This window comes from Lithobates pipiens, unplaced genomic scaffold (assembly GCF_037356315.1).
Source record: "Lithobates pipiens isolate NorthernLeopardFrog02 unplaced genomic scaffold, aLitPip1_a1.2 Scaffold_8, whole genome shotgun sequence".
NCBI lineage: Eukaryota > Metazoa > Chordata > Amphibia > Anura > Ranidae > Lithobates > Lithobates pipiens.
The window spans coordinates 202,052,170-202,075,384 of record NW_027507903.1 but is presented as its reverse complement, the minus strand read 5'-3'; the positions used below and the strand labels follow the sequence as shown (position 1 = coordinate 202,075,384).

The following is a 23,215-nucleotide window of genomic DNA, read 5'->3' as shown; positions in this document are numbered from 1 at the left end:
AAATAACCCCCACTGTCTCCTTATTCTTGCTCCTGATGAAGTCATCTATGACATAACACGTAAGTAAGGAGACATGGAATATCTGTATCTACTTCCCTTATGCTGCGTAGTAACCACACAAAGAGCCAATCACTTTTTCTTCACAAGTTTAGTGCCAGCAAACAGGTCCATCTGTGGATATACATCCAATAATGCATTCAGAATACACCGGTGAGCTTCAAAAATATATCACTACACTCCATGATGATGTAACATCATACAGTATAAAAATAATAAAATATATAAAAAATATAAAATAAAATAAACTGAATGTGAAGTAAACAAATTGGACAAAAGGACAATATACTAGATGGCAACTTTACTTAACAAGCAATACCAGTCTATTAGTTATATTTTCTTCATTCATATATGAACAAATCTCTGTCAATTCATAACCCACTTATCTCTTCCCAAAAATCTTAAAATTAAAATGTTCTATGTATTTTCCCTTTATAGCTAAGAGTCACAAAAACGATCCTCATAAATACACCACTTTCCCTTTTCAATAAATTGGTCTTCCAATTATCTCCCCTCCAAAGCCTTTATGCCCCAAAACTGTACACCTCTTGGGATCTAAGTTGTGAAATTATTTGCTTTATTAGGTTATAGTGAATGCACATTTATAACATGCCACACATTATATATTCAGTCAGTTGAAGTACTTTTCAAATTACAAATAAAATGAAAGTGAAACTTCAGCCAAGCTATTAAAACGGAGTTCCACCCAAAAGTGGAAGCTCCGCTTATATGCTTCCTCCCCCCTCCGGTGCTATATTTGGTACCTTTTTAGGTTTACCTTAACATGAATGGTGGCGGTAACATCCAAAAGCCAATCCAAAAATCGGCTTCGGTGCCGACATCGTGGGAACCCTGGACAGGTAAGTGTCCTAATATTAACAGGATTTGTAGCTGCTGATATTTAATTTTTTCGTGAGGGGGTGGAAATTCTTTTTAAATAGACAGTTAAAATGCATACTGTATATACAGATAGGCATTTTGCCTTTTGTGCTGCTATGAGGTGAGGGGGGGGCTCTATATCCAGGTACTTTCAGACATCTGTTAAGCTTGGCATAAACAGCAAATGGGTGCACTATTTATATCTGATGTCAAGTAAAAAGAATGTTGTTTTTTCCAGAGAAAATGTGACCAGTATTGGCCAAGTGATGGCAGCGAAGAATATGGCACTTTTTTGGTCACACAAAAAAGCATTCAAGTTCTGGCCTATTACACTGTGCGCATCTTCACGCTTCGGAACACCAAGATCAAGAAGGTTTGTTGTGTTAGAGCATATAAATCCTCTACAGTAAAGTATTGGACTAAACAAAGTAGGCCATGTATAGACATGTAAATATAAATTAAAAATACAGCTCTGCCTGTCTGTTGAAGCCTCAGCTCCCTTCAGCAAGCTGTGTTGGCTGAGAGATGCAGGCTTCCATCACTGCTTTCCCTTTCCTATGCAGTTCCACACATTACACTCATTCACACCCTCTGCTGGCATTTTCTAAATCGGCAACACAGACTATAATAATAGCACATTAACCACTTCCCGACCGCCTCTCGCAGATATACTGCGGCAGAAGGGCACGTACAGGCAGATTAACATACCTGTACGTTGCCCTTTATGAGGCGGCTTGCGAGCGGGAGCTCCTTGAGTGTGATCACAGGTCCCGCGGACTCAATGCCTATGGGGATACCCGCGATCATCTCACGGAGAGGAAGAACAGGGAGATGCTAATGTAAACAAGCATTTCCCTGTTCTGCCTAATGACACTGATCACAGCTCCCTGTGATCGGGAGCGGTGAACAGTGTCATGTTACACACAGCTCCCCACCCCCCCCCCACAGTTAGAATCACTCCCTAGGATGCACTTAACCCTTAAAGCACCATCTAGTGGTTAACCCCTTCACTGCCAGTCAAATTTACACGGTAATCAATGCATTTTTAATTGCACTGATCGCTGTATAAATGTGAATGGTCCCAAAATCATGCCAAAAGTGATCGATGTGTCCGCCATAATGTTGCAGTCCCAATAAAAATTGCTGGTCACCGCCATTACTAGTAAAAAAAAAGAATAATAAAAATCCCATAAAACTATCCCCTATTTTGTAGACACTATAACTTTTGCGCAAACCAGTCAATAAACGCTTATTGTGATATTTTTTTATCAAAAATATGTAGAAGAATACATATCAGCCTAAACTGAGGGAAAAAAAAATTATATATTTTTTGGGGATATTTATTATAGCAAAAAGTAAAAAAGAATGCGTTTTTAAAAAAAATTTGACTATTTTTTTTGTTGATAGCATTAAAAAATGCAAAGGTGATCAAATACCACCAAAAGAAAGCTCTATTTGTGGGGAAAAAAAGGACATCAACTTTGTTTGTGAGCCACATTGTATGACCGTGCAATTGTCAGTTAAATCAAATCCCAAAAAATGCTCTGGTCTTTGCCCAGCCAAATGGTCCGGGGCTTAGTTGGTTAAAGTTTTAACACGTATTGCACTACCACATAAGAATAAGTAGAGGGCATCTACTAAGCTGCAGAAAAAAATATAAAAAATTAGGAAAAAGGCTTTTCTTTTTTTTTTCTTAATATTTGATGTTGGTAATATGTGCAATGGCATTACAGCCAATAGAGGCTACAGTTTTTTTTTGTTTTTTTTACATTTTAAAGTTGCACTTCGGTTTGTGAAAAAAGCAATATTTTTGTTTGTATATAAAACTTGGTTTAATTTATAAATATGTTATATATAACAGCTAAACCTGTGTCTGGTCATGTTCAAACCTTAATACCATAAATAAAAACATGTTATTACATTTTTACTTAAGGAGTATATAATGAGTTTGGCAATTCTAGAGAAATGCTTAAATAATGCATTATAATTTAACTAAAGCCATTTGATTTTAGTCAACCAAAATGTGCTGGAAATTTTAGTTGACTAAAATATGACAAAAACAAAAATAATTCCAATGACTAAAATACGATTAAAACTAAAAAATTGTATTTTAGACAAAAGACTGTCACTAAAACTAACTAAAATTTTGATGCCAAAGTTAACACTGCAGTCAAATGATGCTAGGGGCATTCCCTGTGCAAAGACAAGTGTTTGGTGCAGAGTAAAAACTGTCTGTCACAGTGATGGACAGCACATGCCACAGCACCCATTGGCAGCAGGGGGTGGGGACAAACTGCATCCTGTTTTAAGTCAATAGAGGACATTCCAACTTTTAATCCAGGACAATCCTGTAAAATACAAGACCGGCGACAGCCCTTTTGTTGGTATTACCCAGCTCGACTAACTTCGATTGGAAAATTGAAGGAGCAGTGTGAACAGTGACTGCATAAGGGAAAGTCCTCCATCCACATTGTTTGGCCTGCAGAGCTGCACATAATAAGTTTAAGTGGGTATGGCTAGCTTTAAACCACCTGGCAGTTACATATAGACTTGATGAGTCTATTGCTTGAGGGTTCTGGGTTAGCATATTTGTGACCATTACATACTTGTAGAAATTTTTGTATCATTTATATTTTGAAAAATGTAACAGGAGGTGGTGGAATACAATGGAGAATTATTGCTGGGACATCTTGCGGTTGCAACATTGTAGACATATAAGAAGGCAGGGTTTGACCCATCCAGTTTTTACAGTATAAATTGAGATTTGCGTATAAGTTCAGCAACTTCTATCTCTGCCTCTGCTAATCACTTTACCATGTGGTTTTCACTGAAGGAAAACTCTTTTTTTTCCTTCCCACACACATGTGAGTAGGTAAAAATTGATTCAACTTATGTGCTATTAACTTTGTTAAGTGAACAGCCCCCAATCATTTAGTAAATAAACCCCAAGGTGTCAATAGCTATTTGTTGTCCCTGTTAGTAAAGATTCTCCTAACTTCCTACCCCATTGATGGTGGTCACCAAATCACAAGATCTCCCTCTAATAGTGAGATAAACAGCAGTCAAAACATATCACCAGCCTGGGGAAGGGTTAGAAACTGTATCATGTTTTTGTTGTTGTTTAAAATCTCAACGACCAGTTTCCCTTTACTTCCTGTCTCAGTGACTGTGATCACCCGTAGTGATGAGCAAAACTGCCCTGGGTTTGGTTTTTGCAGGGTTTGGCAATCTTCAAAGTTTGACTGCTGAACTCAAACCCCACTAAAATCAATGATAGCTGCATCTGTCTGGGCTAATGGTAAAGAAGCAGTGGCAGCTAGTGCTCAATATCTTGGGGGGTGATAAACTATAACCCCCTTCCCCCTGCGAGGGACGAACTACCCTTTTTTTAAGCCAATTGGAGCCTCAGGCTCTAATCACGTGCTTTAAAAAAAATCCTGCTAAAATTGATGCGTCTGGCACCTTGCATGCACAGTAGGGGCTGTGCCCCTGCATTAGGGGGGCGGCGCCCCTGCGCCCCGTATGGATGGGCCTCCATCGGAAAAATGGTGTCAAAAATAGCATGGAGTGGGCACTGCACCGGGTAACATGTGCAAATGCATAAAAAAGTGCAATCATTTGAACGCCCAAACAGCCAAGGTTCGATCCAGACCATTGTCTCTTCAAGGTTCGTTCCAGACCATTGTCTCTTCAAGGTTCGATCCAGACCATTGTCTCTTGGATTAGGGGGGTGGCGCCCCTGTGCCCCGTATGGACGGGCCTCCATCGGAAAGATGGTGTCAAATATAGCATGGGGCGGGCACTGCACCGGGTAACATGCCAATGCATAAAAAAAAGTGAAATCATTTGAACGCCCAAACAACCAAGGTTCGATCCAGACCATTGTCTCTTCTCTAGTCTCCAGACATGACACTGGGGGAAATATCCCTACTGGAGATGCAAGCAAAAATAAAAACCTGACAGAATTTCTAACACTCCCTAGTTTATAGAAAACAAAACTTGTTTTGAAAAAAAAATTTAAAACTTGGTTTGTTATTCATCAATTAATGTCACTTTTTATGTTCATGTGTATTTATTTTTTTACTTAGGGTTCCCAAAAAGGGAGAGGAACTGAGCGTGTGGTTAAGCATTACCATTATACACAATGGCCTGATATGGGTGTTCCGGAATATGCTCTTCCAGTCCTGACATTTGTCAGAAAGGCTTCAGCTGCTAAGCAGTCTTCCAGTGGACCTGTCGTTGTACACTGTAGGTATGTCATCGGAAGATTGAGAACCCAACAACTGCAGAATTCGACAGATCTCACGCTCATATCTTTAGTTGTCTTATTGCAACAACAGCTCTTTTACTAGTATTAAAATGTATTTAAAACATGTATTTTAAACGTAAAAACAAGACAACATATTCTACCTGTCTACAGACAATCTAAATCATCTCTACTTATAGAATATAATAGTCCTTATGTTTATGCAGTTTCAAGTGCTTTCCAATGGTTTAATGGTTTAATACATGCTTTCACTGACTAATGTACCATTAGTAAGACGTATTCATTAGTGTCTTCCATCCAGCCATCATCCCTGTGACACCTGATTATCTGGCCGATCATTTCACAAACTGTTATCAGTGAACAACTAGATCAACCCTTTTAAGTAAGGGTCACGTTTTTCTCTATTCATTCATGTAAACTAATGCACTTATGGCTTGATTGTATTTATTCTTTTCATTTAAGTCACAAAAAAGTATATATCCACAATCTATTCAATCTACTTTGAAAATCTAGAGGCAAGCAAATGCTACTGTGGCTAACTGCATGCGCACATTATTTCTCTGCAACCGGTGTAAATCTGTTTTTGAGACACTTATCTATTCTCCTACAAAACAAAAGATGGTATGATAGCTCTTGTTTTTTCCTGCCAGTACTTACGATTTAGATTCCTAAAGAGCCCTCTATATAACCGATTGAAAATGAATATGTATGTAGAATTTATATACTAAACAAATATAGTGTATTTTAAAAGGGGTTGGTTAATGGTACAGAATAAATACATTAGTGGAAAATAGGCGCTTAAACGTTGTTCTTCATTCCAGTACAACATAGAGGCACACTAATGCAAGGTCAGAAAAGAAAACGTGCAGAAGAGGAAAATAGCTTGGTCAAAAGTCTGATACAGATCACATCTCTGTTATTTTTCTCATTACGAATCAACATAAAATAATAGAGCAACTAAACAACTAAATACACAGCTGAAATTCACAAGAATTTTTACATTGTGATCTATCTACCCCTGTGGTTCCATGTGTACCATAAAGAGACAATTACGTAGAACTGTAAACTTTGTACTACTGCCCTCAACATGTGAGTGTCATCACACTGGTGACACCAACCTAGGGTTGCTACTTTTTCTTCAGGCCAAACCCAAACACTTTAGCGGCGTACAGCAAAAAAATATTTTTTAGTATACACTATAGCAGTGATTCTCAACCAGGGTTCCGTGGAACCCTAGGGTTCCTCCAGAGGTAGCTAGGGGTTCCTTCAGCATTAGGACATTTCTACCTTTCGGATAAGTTCCCACCGACACTATTGATCTTTTTAGCTGTAAGGAGGTAATTCTTCCCAATGACCACAAGGGTAAGGACCCTTCTGCCCACTGACCATCACACTAATATATCATGAGTTGTAGACTTATAATTTTTAGCAGGGGTTCCCAGAGACTGGAGAACTATTTCAAGGGTTCCTCTGTGTTGAAAAGGTTGGGAAAGGCTGCACTATAGGAGTGTAACAGACCTATTAATAATGTACACATAGTTCCCCATCACCCTCCTGTAAGGCCCTGTTCGGAGCCACATTTCTGTCTGAATGTGTCCAGGTTTCAGGTGGCCTGAAACCCAGACACGATTCAAAACCCAGACTGCCTGAGTGAATCCCGGACAGGTGGCAACCCTACACCCACCCCAAGCTCTCTCTTTCTCTCCCATAAACTCATCTATGTATCCCTATTCCTGTTCAACAGCTTACAGAACAGGATATCCCATTACAAACCTGTTTTTAACTTTGTGTTGGTCTGTGTAAACTGGATATAAAGATACATTTTATTTAATTACTAGAGATGTGTGAATCGGTGTGCATGAATCAAGCTTCAACCCCAAATCAGGTACAGAAACAAATACCCAAATATGCATGACATTTGCCCAATTCCCTCAGCTCATGGAGCTCATGTCTTTTCTACTCTTACCTTCAAAAGTAGTTCACCAGGATAGGGAGTAGCTAGCCATGCACGTCAAATTTTGTCGTATTTCACACTATCTCGCAAAAGTGAGTACACCCCTCACATTTTTGTAAATATTTTATTATATCTTTTCGTGTGACAATACTGAAGAAATGACACTTTGCTACAATGTAAAGTAGTGAGTGTACAGCTTGTATAACAGTGCAAATTTACTGTCCCTTCAAAATAACTCACACACAGCCATTAATGTCTAAACCACTGGTAACAAAAGTGAGTACACCCCTAAGTGAAAATGTCCAAATTGGGCCCAAAGTGTGAGTATTTTGTGTGACCACCATTATTTTCCAGCACTGCCTTAACCCTCTTGGGCATGGAGTTCACCGGAGCTTCACAGGTTGCCACTGGAATCCTCTTTCACTCCTCCATGACATCACAGAGCTGGTGGATGTTAGAGAACTTGTGCTCCTCTACCTACTGTGTGATGATGCCCCACAGATGCGCAATAGGGTTTAGGACTGGAGACATGCTTGGCCGGTCCATCACTTTTACCCTCAGCTTCTTTAGCAAGGCAGTGATCATCTTGGTGGTGTGCTTGGGGTCATTATTATGTTGGAATACTGCCCTGTGGCCCAGTCTCCAAAGGGAGAGGATCATGCTCTGCTTCAGTATGTCACAGTAAATGTTGGCATTCATGGTTTCCTCAATGAATTGTAGCTCCCCAGTGCCAGACGCACTCATGCAGCCCCAGACCATGACACTCCCATCACCATGCTTGACTGTAGGCAAGACACACTTGTCTTTGTACTCCTCACCTGGTTGCCGCCCCCACGATTGCCACCATCTGAACCAAATTATCTTGATCTCATCAGACCACAGGACATGGTTCCAATAATCCATGCTCTTAGTCTGCTTGTCTTCAGCTAACTGTTTGCAGGTTTTCATGTGAATTATCTTTAGAAGAGGCTTCCTTCTGGGATGACAACCCAATTTGATGCAGCGTGTGGTGTATGGTACTGACAGGCTCATACTCACCCCTTCAACCTCTGCAGCAATGCTGGCAAACGTCTATTTCCCACTTGGCCACCAGGCTGCAGAAATTTTTCAGGGTCTTGGCAATCTTCTTATAGCATTGGTCATCTTTATGTAGAGCAACAATTCTTTTTTCAGATCCTCAGAGAGTTCTTTGCTGTGAGGTGCCATGTTGAACTTCCAGTGACCAGTATGAGAGAGTGAGAGCAATAACACCAAATTTAACACACCTGCTCCCCATTCACACCTCAGACCTTGTAACACTAACTAGTTACATGACACCGGGGAGGGAAAATGGTTAATTGGGCCCAATCTGGACATTTTCCCTTAGGAGTGTACTCACTTTTGTTGACAGCTGTTTAGACATTAATGGCTGTGTGTTGAGTTATTTTGAGGGGACAGCAAATTTACACTTATACAAGCCATACACTCACTACTTTACATTGTAGCAAAGTGTAATTTCTTCAGTGTTGTCACATGAAAAGATAGAATAAAATATTTCCAAAAATGTGAGGAGTGTACTCACTTTTGTGAGATACTGTATGTATCTTTGTATAATGGAAGGCTCTCATTTACCAGGCACGTCCACTGAACCAAGGAAGGCACAGTGTTATTTTTACCAGTGCATAGCAATATTTTTCCAGACATAAAAGAGTAATAAACCAATCAATGTCCGCTTTGCAACAGTCGGTACTATTGTTTCTATCAGTCCCAAGAGACACACCTCCATCATCCATCAAGTGATCGTATAGATGTGAGGTCAGTTTCTCATCACACCTGGAGCAGAGTGTTTTCTCCAACCCCGACTGGACCACCATGCAGGAGGATTAGATTTGCAGAGCTCTTGCTGTAGACTCACCACTGCAACTTTGCTCTTGCTAGATATTTGGCATGCAAATTTGCTACAAATTGGAAAAGTGTCAACTAGAACTTGTGCTTCAAGTGCTCTGCAAGTGTATAACTTGCCAGAGAAAATGTGCAGCAAGTTAACAAGCAAGACCTACAATTCAACACTGCCACAAATTTGTGGCAAGTTATCTTTGCTATCTGGAAGCTAGCTGCACATATACCCCTCTAGCACGTTGGGATATTGGAAGTATACAACAGCCCTTCATTTTGGCCCCTTTCTGTTGGGAAACCAGTTGAGATGGGTACAGGTTTGTAAGTCTCTATTGCACAGTTCTCACAAAGGAATCTCAAATCATGGCACTAACTTTCCCTACTCACCTGGAACCTCTCCCTTATGCTAAGCACTGTCCCTTTTAGATGGGTGAACTGTCCCTACTCTATCCACAAGTGTAATGCGCATCAAACCTGGGAGCTGGGGTCCTAAATAGACTTTGCCTGACCCAAGATGGGACCAGCATCCAACCGAATGCAGCCCCTCTGTAAATGAAGAAACCATAGAGAAACAAGGTTCCTCTCAATTTCTGCCTCCACCAGTATTGCCGCTGTGAATAAGCGCCGCCTGCAGTGGAGAAAATAGACTGCAGCTGCCTACACCATGGCCAATATATCTTTAGGCAGAACCTGCCTCTATTACCTCCCACTCAAAATAATATACAATATAAATTTAGTGTCACTATTAAAAATACACTGTGTGGCTCAATATTTCATATTTGAATTCACATAATAGAAGCATTACAACAGGACAAAGTATGTTTTGAAATATTAATAATTATTTACCACCAACAATTCCTGTTTTATACACCCGTTTGTTTATTTTTACAAGAATACAAAGGTTTCGAACTCCTGAGCACCCTTTTAACAGTTTTTCCCATCAGACTTATTTCTGTTGTCGCTTTGTTCTGCAGTGCTGGAGTGGGAAGGACTGGAACATACATTGTTTTGGATAGTATGCTGCAGCAAATTCAGAAAGAAGGAACAGTAAATGTTTTTGGCTTTCTAAAACATATTCGCTCCCAGAGGAATTATCTGGTGCAAACAGAGGTAAAAAAAAAAAGAACATTTCCATATACAGTATTTGCTGCATTTCAAGCAGTATTAAACGCAAAAGCAAACATGTATTATATTGCAGCTTACCAATTCTTAGATGTGATGGCTGTATTTGTTTTCTTTGTTAGGCTTTTTTTATTTTATTTTCATCTAGTGATCCTGCGTAAGTCTGTTATTTTTCAAAAGGATAAGCTCCCTTCCAGATGTATCAGTTTACAGGGATGAGACAAACCATTTTACATTGACAGGCTTACAGCGATCAGCTTTTATTTATTCATGTAAAATCTTTATCCCAAAAGTAAAAAACTGTTTGCTGTAACTAATTATAACGTGTGAACTGCAGTTTGGCTTCAATCCGTTAGTGTATTTAAGTTTGTTAGTACATCTAATGCTCCCCTCCCCCCAAATGGACAATGCTGCTGCTGTCCAAATATGCCCCCTGTGATCCTTCATCCAGAGTGTAGGCACTCTAATACAGGAGATGTGTTACTGGCCAGATCACCAGGTAAAAACAGACAGAAAAAGGCAGAAAAAAACCCAAAAACTATCGACATCTAATGATTGGTGAACTGCAAAATATTCAATTTTTGTTTTTTGGGGATTTAAAACTGCTATAAGTGTAATTATAGACAAAATAAAATATGACAAATATGCAGACTTTTACTAAAACAATAACACAGCAGTGGCTGTTTTCTTTACAGAGTGCCCATTATAACTTTGTTTTATTACCAGTTGATCCTGCCAGTAGAGTTGTTATTTTTATTACTAAATTAAGGCAAGCTGTCTAGGCAAAATTGAAAAAAATCTGGCAACTAACCAGCTTTTATCTTCAATTTTTTCAGTTAAGCATTGAAAATGAAAGATAGAAGCTGATTGGTTGCCATTTCCTTCTGCTCCACTTTAGATGAATTCCCCTAAGGCCTCCTTCACACATACTCCCGTGTGAGGTCTGATTTTGTATTCTGATCCAGATTCAGGTGTTCTGTGCATCCCATGCAGGTAGTCCCATTAATTTTAATTGGAATGCAATCCCCCTCCCTGATTACCCCTCCACCCCAGTACAGACCCCCCCAAAACAAACTGCTCAGTACAGACACTCCCCCTTCCAGCACAAACTGACCCCCAACACAGACTCCACAGCACAAACCTCCCCCCCCCCCCCCCCCACACACACACACAGATGGATCCTTTCTAGAACAAACCCCTCAGTAAAGACTCCTTCCAATTCCCTCCCCCAGCACAGACCCCTAACACACAGACTGACTTCCCCAGCATAAATGAACCCCCCCAACACAGACCGCTCAGCAGAGCTGCAACCCCACCCCCCTCCAGCATAAACCCCCTCATTACAAATTGTCTCTCCAGCACAGACTTCCCCCCCCCGCCCCCTTTCAACATTCCTCAATCCCCCAGTACAGATCCCTCAGTACATACCTTTTCCCTCTAGTATAGACAACACCCCCCCCATAAAGACTCCTCCCAGTTCCCTCCCCCAGCACCCAGCACAGACCCCTTAACACACAGACTGACTTCCCCAGCATAAAAAGACCCCCCCCCCCAACACAGACCGCTCAGAAGAGATGCACCCCCCCCAGCATAAACTAACTCCACCAGCCCAGATACCTTAATACAGACTGGCCAGCACAGACCCCTTAGAACAAAGTACCCCCCCCCCAAGCACAAACCCCTTTATTACAAATTGTGTCTCCAGTACAGACTTACCCCCCCACCCCCTTTCAACATTCCTCAATCCCCTCCAGTACAGATCCCTCAGTACATACCTTTTCCCTCTAGTATAGACACATCCCCCCCCCCCCCCCCCCCCGAGGATAGACATGGACATTTTCTTTTTCTTTTGTATGTTACACTGGGCTGCAGGGCACTGCTGTGCAACACGAAAAAATAAATGTCAGGCAGTCACGGCATCCCCAGCGAGTCTAAACCAGCTGTAGATCCCACAGTTCCCCGCTATCTGAGAAAAGACAAAAACAAATTTACAATCAGTTAGAAACCTGTTTATTTAGCAGCAGATTTGCCTAATTGCAGCCATAGCAATGCTTTTCAGAAATCCTCCCGTACATTTATAAAGTACAAGTCTGTTTCTGTTTGAAACCAGCAATCGGCTGACAGATTTGATATGCTTTGTGTTATTTCACTAATTATGTGTGCATTGTTCATTTATACCATGAGTTACAATAATTGGTAATGCTAAACATATTGTTCTATAAGCTGTTAGCTTTATATCATGAAAAATAATAGAGCAACCTAAATGTAATAACAAGACATGCCATATGTGTACCAAAGACAAAAGAGATAAGCAGATAAGCTCCCCACTAAATTAACAAATAGTTTTTACAGAAATATAAAAATTATGACCAAGCGGACTACTGAATTTCAGTAAACAATGTACGACCCACTTCTTTTTTCTAACAAGCCGCATTCCACTCCCCAAAGCCCTTTCTAAGCTGATTGGGCATTGAAATACTAAATGATTTCAGACTAAAAGAACTTAATAATTTTTATAAATACTTCTAGGAGCAGTACGTCTTTATTCACAATACCTTAGTGGAGGCTATTCTGAGCCGAGAAACGGAGGTACCAGAGAATCACATTCACGCCTATGTTAATGCTCTTCTAACAACGGGCCCATCTGGAAAAACAAGACTGGAGATACAGTTCAAGGTAAGTCATGTATTATTTCATGAACCCTGAATCAATGGTATTTTTTACATTCCTTTATTTTATTTTTTTTGGTGAATACTTCTTTTGAGTACAAAACGTAGATGTTCAAATATATTTTTCCAGCTGTAGTGCATTTACCTTGAGCTTTGTAAAAAGGTCTAATCATAAATTTAGTATTGAGCATTCTACACAACACATTATTACTGACAGAAAAGTCTGATAAAATGACATGCTGTACATAATAAGAAGTGATTCTTCCTGAATGAATAGAAAACAGAAGCACATTCCTTCTTATTTATTAGCGGAATGTGCACTGAAAGAAAGGCAACCTTTTTTTTTTTTTTTTAAAAGAAGAAGCCTTGAATAGTGTAACCTTATGAAACAGAAAGGGTACTTCTCGTGGCCAGTTTTAAGAGCATTAGGCACAATCTAAGAGTTTAATAAACACTTTTCAACATAAGAAATTGTAGTTAAAATGGACCATCATTTATGGGCGAATGTAGTCATGGATTTAACTAATAACCTTGTGTCATGTTTTTTCATCTAAACCCAGTAGAATTCAATTGAATTGGGCATGAATTTTTATGTCGTGCAGTAACTTTCATTTATCCTAGAACATTTTTCTTTTTGCTTATTGTTATAGACAAACGTTTTTGTTGTCCTTTCAGTTGCTAAATGAACCCAACATCCTCCAGTGTGACTACTCTGCAGCGTTAAGGGCACATAACAGGGATAAGAATAGGACGTCTTCCATCATACCAGGTGTGTGCTTACACAGTTGTCTTTCTTTTTTCTTCTGGCTATGTATGAAAATGTCCTATATTTAAAAGGGTTTTTCTTAACTCCAATTTGTCATGATTACAGTTTTTCCTTTTAATATATTAATGACGATCAAACTGTCAAAAATGATTGGCTTTGAAAAAAATAACACTGTGGTATACACTAGTGCAATAATACAGCTTGCTATAGTGATACTAATATAAATAAATAACCAACAACACAGCAAAGCTCTATAAAAGCAAAAAAATCACTCCATCTAAACTACTATAGTACTGTCAGTACATTCAATAATTATCACACACAGTCCAACCTATTTACTTCTGCTGTGCTTCCAATCCACACATGGTCAATTGTGCCACTTTTTTGTATTCCAACACCTCTTATGCGTTATCTTTTGCTGTGGATGAGTGCGGGTTGTACAGGATTGCCGTTGCGGTGTTCTGGCACCCTGCCTTGGCCAGCTTACCTGCCTGTCGCTGACTCCCTCTGTCTTCTCTCCGCCCACTGACTTCTGGTAATGAGCACATGACATATACAACTCCCTCGTTCTGACATCCTTGACTTTGTGTGAGGATATCTGAATGATGCCTGCAGCTACAGGCATCATTCAGATATCATTATTTGCAGGCAGCGATTCTGTGCACAATAAGAATGTTCATAACAGCAGTTATGATATTACGCCCGGAACCCGCATGTAAACAAAGCTGCTATCGTGGCTGTCAGCATGAGAATGGTGAAATTGTTTTCCGATCTCATGCTTTACAGCCTGGAGGAGAGATGTGGGGTCTTACTGACCCCACATTTCTCCATAAAGAGGACCTGTCACAATAGATTCCTATTACAAGGGATGTGTACATTCCTTGTAATAGGAATAAAAGTGATAAAAAAAAAATGGAATGTAAAAAAAGTGTAAATATTAAAAAAAAGTAAAATAAAAAAAAATATATATTTTTTTTTAAAACGCCCCTGTCCCCGGTAGCTCGCGCTCAGTAGTGAACACACACGTAAGTCCCGCCCACATATGTAAACACTGTTTAAACCACACATGTGAGGTATTGCCGCGTGCGTTAGAGTGAGAGCAACAATTCTAGCACTAGACCTCCTCTGTAACTGTAAACTGATAACCTGTAAAAAAAATGTAAAGCGTCGCCTATGGAGATTTTTAAGTACTGAAGTTTGGTGCCATTCCATGAGTGTGCGCAATTTTAAAGCGTGACATGTTGGATATCTATTTACTCAGCTTAACATTATCTTGTTGTCTTTTTCGGCATAACATTATCTTTAACATTATATAAAAAAATTGGGCTAACTTTACTGGTTTGTTATTTTGTAATTCATGAAACATTTTTTTTTCCCAAAAAAAAGGGCGTTTGAAAAATGATTGCGCAAATACCGTGTGAGATAAAAAGATGAAATTCCCTGCTAAAAAAAAGATATATAATGTTTGGGGGATCTGGGTAATTTTCTAGCAAAAAAGTATGATTTTTACATGTAGGAGAGGAGTGCCAGAATGCTGCAATTACCTGTTGTACACATTTTCCTGTGTTATTGTTCCTAGAACTTCTAATTTTTATTAGAAAATCATGCATAGAACTTTATTTGAGATGACTGTATCTGTATATCTATTATTAGTAGGAAAATAAGTAATATGTATACAATGTACACAATAAATATACAAGGAAGCCAACCTTAACCTAATGTGCATAATGCTAAACCCAGCACTCTTCTTACAATACCTATTTATTATTTCACAGTTGAGCGATCAAGAGTAGGGCTATCATCCTTGGTTGGAGAAGGAACAGATTACATCAATGCATCCTATATAATGGTAAGCAAGCACATAGATGTATTTTAAATAAAAATAAGTGAAAAGAGTAAAAAGCATCTGTTTACCCCAAAGTGCTATTAATTTCTTTAAGTATGATAAGCACACGTTTCAAAGACATCTATGGCTCCTACTTTCCATAAAAGATTTAAAGTCCAATGTGTTTCCATGCAATATAATGACAGTCACATTATGCAGTTCAGCAAATATACAGTGCGACAAGTCAATCTCTTTAAAATATACTTAAACCAATATTATGTCCCTAATGTGTGCAGGGAACATGGGCCCCAATAGAAGGTGGGTCTCCCTTTGCACTCACTTACTACATGGATTGGACCACACTGCTGCCGCCACTGCTATCAATAGTATACCAAGAAAAGTGTGCCATGGTACCACAGTTATTGGTGGGATTGGTGAAAGGTGGGCGTTTCAAAAAGACATGTTTTATTTTTACACACATTTCTTCTATCCTCCAACATCAGTTTCCTTTTGCCATTGAATCACATAACATCTCAGAGTTGCAAAGGAAGATAGTGCTGGAAGACTTCTCTCTGCCAGGCATTGTGATCACAGTTCTGAATAGAGAGCAGGTAGCTACAGTTGTGCTCATAAGTATACAGAATTTATGATTTCTTGGCCTTTTTTCAGAGAATATGAATAATAACACAAAAACTTTTCTTTCACTCATGGTTAGTTTTCGGCTGAAGCCATTTATTATCAATCAACTGTGTTTACTCTTTTTAAATCACAATCACAACAGAAACTACCCAAATAACCCTGGTCAAAAGTTTAGATACCCCAGTTCTTAATACCGTGTATTGCCCCCTTTAACATCAATGACAGCTTGAAGTATTTTGTGGTATTTGAGGATGAGGCTCTTTATCTTCTCAGATGGTAAAGCTGCCCATTCCTCTTGGCAAAAATCCTCCAGTTCCTGTAAATTCTTGGTCTGTCTTGCACAAACTACACGTTTGAGATCTCCCCAGAGTGGCTCAATGATATTGAGGTCAGGAGACTGAGATGGCCACAGAACCTTCACTTTATTCTGCTGTAGCCAATGACAGGTCGACTTGGCCTTGTCTTTTGGATCATTGTCATGTTGGAATGTCCAAGTACATCCCATGTGCAGCTTCCTGGCTGATGAATGTAAATGTTCCTCCAGTATTTTTTGATAACATACTGCATTCATCTTGTCATGAATTTTGACCAAATTTCCTGTACCTTTGTAGCTCACACATCCCCAAAACATCAGCGATCCACCTCCGTGTTTCACAGTGGGAATGGTGCACCTTTCATCATAAGCCTTGTTGTCTCCTCTCCGAATGAAGCGTTTATGGTTGTGGCCAAAAAGCTACATTTTGGTCTCATCACTCCAAATGACTTTGTGCCAGAAGGTTTGAGGCTGGTCTTTGTGCTGTTTGGCATATTGTAAGCGGGATAATTTGTGGCATTTGCGTAGTAATGGCTTTCCTTTGGCGACTCGACCATGCAGCCCATCTTTATTCAAGTGCCTCCTTATTGTGCATCTTAAAACAGTTTAAAGAGTCCTGAATTTCACCTGAAGTTATTTGCGGGTTTCTCTTTGCATCCCAAACTATTTTCCTGGCAGTTGTGGCTGAAATTTTAGTTTGTCTACCTGACCGTGGTTTGATTTCAACAGAACCCCTCATTTTCCATTTCTTGATTAGAGTTTGAACACTGCTGATTGGCATTATCAATTACTTGGATATCTCTTTATATCCGTTTCCTGTTTTATACAGTTCAACTACTTTTTCCCGCAGATCCTTTGACAAATCTTTTGCTTTCCCCATGACTCAGAATCCAGAAATGTCAGTGCAGCACTGGATGAAAGATGCAAGGGTCTGTCAGGAGTCCAGAAACTCATTGACCTTTTAAACATGCACACTAATTATAAGAAAACAGATCACAGGTGAGGATGGTTACCTTTAATAGCCATTCAAACCCCTTTGTGTCAACTTGTGTGCATGTTATCACGTCAAAATCACCAGCATATGTAAACTTTTGATCAGGGTCATTTGGGTAGTTTCTGTTGTCATTATGATTTAAAAAGAGTAAACACAGTTGAAAAATGTGTTGAAAAATGGCCAAGAAATCATAAATTCTGCCATGTTATGTAAACTTATAAGCACAACTGTATATAATGCCCACCATGTGTCACTGACTGCAGTTCTTACTATGATGGAGAAAGATCTCTGCTCAGGGACAATCAATTATAATATAATTAGTACAGGCCCAGGGGACAAAGGTCCACAGCCCAGCCCTCCCCTGTATACAATATAGGTTACCTTGACTCAAATTGCAGGAACTTTGACTGACATATAATATTATGTTTAGGTAATATTCTTATATTTAGATCTATAATCAGATCATATTAAATAACATTTCTCCAAATAGATTGTAGGATCTAATCTTGAGCAGGTTGATTAATAATAATTATTTAAAGTGTTTGTTAAGGTAAAGCTTTTTTTTTTTTTTTTTTTTTTTTTTTTACAGTTCCCTCTGATATATAACATTAAGCTTTGCAGTGCATGTCATCTATAAAAATATTTGGTATAATAGCTTACTTCAAAGTTCTGTTCGTCGCTCAGCTGACTGTCCACTGGTCTGCTCTGCCAATGCGATAACTGCAGGGGGAGGTGCTGGGAAACCCCCACTGACGTCAGCCGTGACAAGGAGAGGAGACCAGCAAACAGTCACGTGAGTGCCGAACAGGGCTCTGAAGTAAGCTATTATACTGCATATTTTTTATAAAGGAGATGCAATGCAGAGCCTAATGTTCTATATCAGAGAGAATTATAGAAAAAAAAAATACTGTTTTTTAGAGCAGAAGGGGAGGATCTGGGAGCTGACAGGCAGAGAGGGGAGAGAGGTGGGGGGAAAGGACAGAGGGAGAAACAGACACAGGAGAGCAGGCTGCAGATGACTCCGGTGTTAGAGTTCAGCAGCCCTGATATATTGGAGTCAGAGCAGAGAGGGGAGGGTAGAAACTGGTAGGATCAGCCTTTCAGGTGTTACAGGGGGCCAAATGACACAGCACAGGCACTGTGCTGTATAACATGCTTTAAGAGAACAGGATTTTTTTTTTTGGGGGTTAACAACCACTTTAATGACTAAATGTTACCAACCAAAGCAACAATCAGTAGATTTTGGCAGAGGAGGTTGGTACACACAAAGAATTTTGTATAAAAAAAAATGTATAATTACACTCATAATAGAAAACAATGAAGGCAACATTTTAATGGATTTTTAGAATTGGTTCCTTGAAAAAAATGACCTGTGTTATTTGTTTGTGTGCACATTCCTTACCAGAAGTTTATAAAAGATAAACGCACACCTTTTTGTCCCTAAAAAACTAAAAGTCAATTTGATTTGTTTGAATTTTGCATTTTTCCCAATTTTTTTTAAGTGTGCATATAATATTTTATCAAATCTCACACAATGAAGGCATAGAATTATTGACATAAACAAAGGACTAAAGAGTAGCATAAGAATCACAATGAAACTGGTGTCTAATCACAGCAAAAGCCTCTGTTCCAACCTGAATTTAGGGCAGGCGAAGGGACAGTGCAGGGATAGGTCACTGATAATAAAATCAGCCTGTAACTGATACACTCTGGTAGCAATATTTCTTTTGGTGTTTGAGTAGTTTTCTGTCTGAGGAGCAAGCAGTAGGGGGAACCTGAAGGGGAACACCTCAGGGGGAACTGATAAAGAGGTACAGAGAGGGAAGGAGAGAAAAAAAAGGTGGGGTGACGGGAATATTGGGTGGGGTGGGTTATGCCTTCACCCCAAACCCTCTCTCCAGATGCAGTCTGTTGCCGAGGATCAATTGACTGATTTATTGCGGGGGCTCAGGATGCAAAAAAGTTTCATATTCACTTGTGGTGGAGGACTTAGTCCAATAAAACCCGATGCGCCTGAATCTATGTTAAAATTCTCATGTGTCCTAAAATGAATTACAGCTGAGAGTTGAGGAAGAAAAAAATTAAATCACCTGTTTAAAAACAGGTGTGGTGTATATGTCCCAGATACAGACTTTCTAAAAGAAGAAATATGAGGAAAAACATTAATTTTTTATTTATTTATTATTTATTAGCACTTTACCATTGGTCAATATTTGTGTGTTTCTATGTTATATATACATTTGATATCCAATTATTGGGTGTATAGTGCATATTACATAGCACAACACTTTTCAATTCATTTATTTTACAATTTGTTCTGATTTTAGCTGCTGTTTCTTATATTGATCCTATTACCGTTTACATATTTTTATAAGATCATATTTACAGTGCGGCGTAGTATTTACTCATTTATGTTTGTACAAATTGTGACACGTGTTTAACGCCAGCAGCTTTTTCTTTCTCTATACATTTAATGGGCATCTGGTCAGTGGGGGCTCACAGGATTCTTTGTATTTTCTATTTATTATTTAGTGATTTAAATTTATGTCTGAACCAGGATTGCAAACACATAGGGGGTTATATATACGAAAGGCAAATCCACTTTGTACTGAAAGTGCACTTGGAAGTGCAGTCGCTCTAAAATGAGGGAAAGCTCTGCTGATTTTATCATCCAATCATGTGCAAGCTAAAATGCTGGTTTTTATTTTCCTCCTCGGATCTACAACAACTTTACTTTCAAGTGCACTTGCAGCACAAAGTGGATTTTCCTTTAGTAAATAACCCCCATAGTGTCATTGCTAGGATTGTGAAAGTACCTGAGGCATCCTGGAGCAAATAGAAAAAGAAATTTAGAAAAGAAAAGAAAAAGAAACAATATATTTCAATGGCACATGTAGCATGTCAGGAGGAGTGTGAGCAGATGGAAACAGTAAGAGTGACTTAAAGAGGAATGATTAAATAAGATATGAGTCTATTCAGTGTATACACTGCAAGCATATGTTACAGTCCTTACACCAACAAAATGTGCCTTAATTACAGTACTACGGGAAGTTTACACATACACACATACAAGAGTATACATAGAACTTACCCCATGGAAGAACTTTGTAAAAACAGTTTTTTTTTTTTTAGCCACCAGCAATTGGTAAGACATAGTCCACTTTAGTCAGGACTATGTAACTTACTACATAATATATAAAATGCAGTGGTCGGGAGTATGGAATATATCAAAAGAGCATAGGTGTGAGAACAATGTAGCATGTAACGTGCAGCGGTCTGGACTATGTAACATATAGAGTGTTGTGTCAGGACTGTGAAAAGTACAATACTATGTATTAGACTATGAGGTTGATTTACTAAAATGGGAGAGTGAAAAATCTGGTGCAGCTCTGCATTGTAGCCAATCAGCTTCTAACTTCAGCTTGTTCAGTTAAGCTTTGACAAAAATAACCTGGAAGCTGATTGGTTCCTATGCAGAGCAGTACCAGGTTTTGCACTTTCCAATTTTAACCACTTGCCGACCGCTGCACGCTGATATACGTTGGCACAATGGCAGCGATGGGCAAATGAATGTACCTGTGCATCCCCTTTAATTAGCGGGGCTAGCGGGCACATTGTCGTGTACAGGGTGACGACCGTGATTGTGTCACGAAGCCGCAGAACGGGGAAGTGCCTATGTAAACAAGGCATTTCTCCGTTCTGCCTTGTGACATGACAGAGATCACTGCTCCCTGTCATCAGGAGCAGTGATCGTTGTCATGTGAATTGAAACCCATCCCCCCCACAGTTAGAATCACTCCCTAGGGCACACTTAACCCCTTCATTGCCCCCTAGTGTTTAACCCCTTTCCTGACAGTATCATTTACACAGTAATCAGTGCAGTTTCATAGCACTGATCGCTGTATAAATGACAGTGGTCCCAAAATAGTGTCAAAAGTGTCCAATGTGTCCGCCATAATGTCGCAGTCATGATAAAAAAAAAAAATTGCAGGTTGACATCACCAGTAAAAAAAAAAAATTATAATAAAAATGACATAAAACTATCCCCTATTTTGTACACGCTATAACTTTTGCGCAAACCAATCAATATAAGCTTATTGTGATTGTTTTTTACCAAACATATGTAGAAGAATACGTATCGGCCTAAACTGAGGAAAAAAATGTTTTTTATATATTTTTGGGGGATATTTATTATAACAAAAAGTTAAAAATATTGCTTTTTTTTTTTCAAAACTGTCACTCTTTTTTTTGTTTATAGAGCAAAAAATTAAAACTGCAGAGGTGATTAAATACCACCAAAAGAAAGCTCTATTTGTGGTAAAAAAAAAGGACTTAAATTTTGTTTGGTGAAGTGATGTGCCGAATCTCAAAAAGTGCTCCGTTCAGGAAGGGGGTAAAATCTTCCAGGGCTGAAGCGGTTAATAGATCAGCCACGATGTATTATGCAATGTAGCATCTACAGTTCATGGCTATTTAACAAGTGCAGCAAGAGGGCTGTATCATTTAGACCACAGTATATATGGTGCAAGTAGACAGAATGATGTAATGTACAACACATAGGGCATACAGCTCTGAAGTTAGAACTATGTAAAGCATAAGAGGACATACCGTAGATTAAAATGTAATGCACAGCACAGCTGGCAAAATGCAGTGCTCAGGAGTAAATGCCCCTCTAAGTGGGTGGTTGCTGATGATAACCTCATTAAATGTTAGGTTTTTTTTTTTGGTGGTTTTTTTTTGCATGCGTTTGTAAAAAATGATAAATGAAAAAGATTTCAACTCTATTTCTACAGGGATACCAGGAAAGTAATGAGTTTATAATTACACAGCATCCATTACTGCATACAATTAAAGATTTTTGGAGGATGATCTGGGATCACAATTCACAGACAATTGTGATGTTTCCTGATAACCCAAACATGGTAAGACTCCGCACTTAGTCCATAAACTGCTGGAAAGTGCATTTGATTTACAGAAGAGAAATTCTTCACCTATCAATGTGCATGTTAGTAAGTAAGGTGAACCCGTGTAGCCAATACCCAATCATGCTCAAATAAAAATCTAGTTTTATTTTGCCTTGTACATAATGAGGTATTCAGTATGAACATGAAGTAGTGTATTGATTTGGAAGTCTGAAGTAATTCAAAAAAAGTTTACATTATCTTATAAAGGAAAAGCAGTGTATTTTTTTTTTTATTAGACCTTCCATGACATACAGACTGCTCATAATAAAAACCTACATAGGCCCAGGCCTTTCAGGCAGTACAAGTGGACATCACCATGACTACTGGCAGAGTTGGGAGATTGAAATCCAGTTAGAATACAGTATTTGGAGGTCCCAGTTTGTTATTGTTATTATTATTATGTTATTATTATGATTCAGGTACGCATTTTCACTTGAATTTTCACATGAACTGGACCTAAAATCGCACAGGACTCTTTTTTAAAAAGAGACTGCAACCATCCCAGACATGTGTGACCTGGCTTCATTCAAAGCCAGCCGGTGCATATGTAATGTGAATCGGATGCAGTTCAAAATGCATCCAATTCACATATATATGAACTGAGCCTCATATAGCCCCAACAGGGAGGAGGAAGAGGACAACACCTGGAGGAGGTGGGATAAAAAAAAAAATGTGCGAGGCCAATGTGGCAATTAATCACACGGGCACCAAAAATCTTCACTGTACAATTCCTAATACGTTTGTTTCCTAAGATCATCAGCACCATCCTATTGTCTTATGCCCCGTGCACACACGATCGGACTTTATGACAACAAAACCGTAGATTTTTTTTGAAGGATGTTGGCTCCAACTTGTCTTGCATACACACAGTCACACAAATGTTGGCCAACA

General features: G+C 39.1%; 1 protein-coding gene across 7 annotated transcripts in view; it reads left to right on the top strand.

Moving 5' to 3' along the window:
- PTPRZ1 (protein tyrosine phosphatase receptor type Z1) overlaps window positions 1-23,215 on the top strand; it is a 332,340-nt gene that overhangs the window by 301,069 nt on the left and 8,056 nt on the right. For all 7 annotated transcript variants that reach the window (XM_077472626.1, XM_077472627.1, XM_077472625.1 and 4 more), the window contains 7 exons: window positions 1,175-1,309; window positions 5,025-5,188; window positions 10,007-10,142; window positions 12,684-12,830; window positions 13,499-13,592; window positions 15,365-15,438; window positions 22,154-22,282. In XM_077472626.1, coding sequence (XP_077328752.1) covers window positions 1,175-1,309; window positions 5,025-5,188; window positions 10,007-10,142; window positions 12,684-12,830; window positions 13,499-13,592; window positions 15,365-15,438; window positions 22,154-22,282 — 879 coding nt within the window. The remainder of the gene's footprint in view (window positions 1-1,174; window positions 1,310-5,024; window positions 5,189-10,006; window positions 10,143-12,683; window positions 12,831-13,498; window positions 13,593-15,364; window positions 15,439-22,153; window positions 22,283-23,215) is intronic.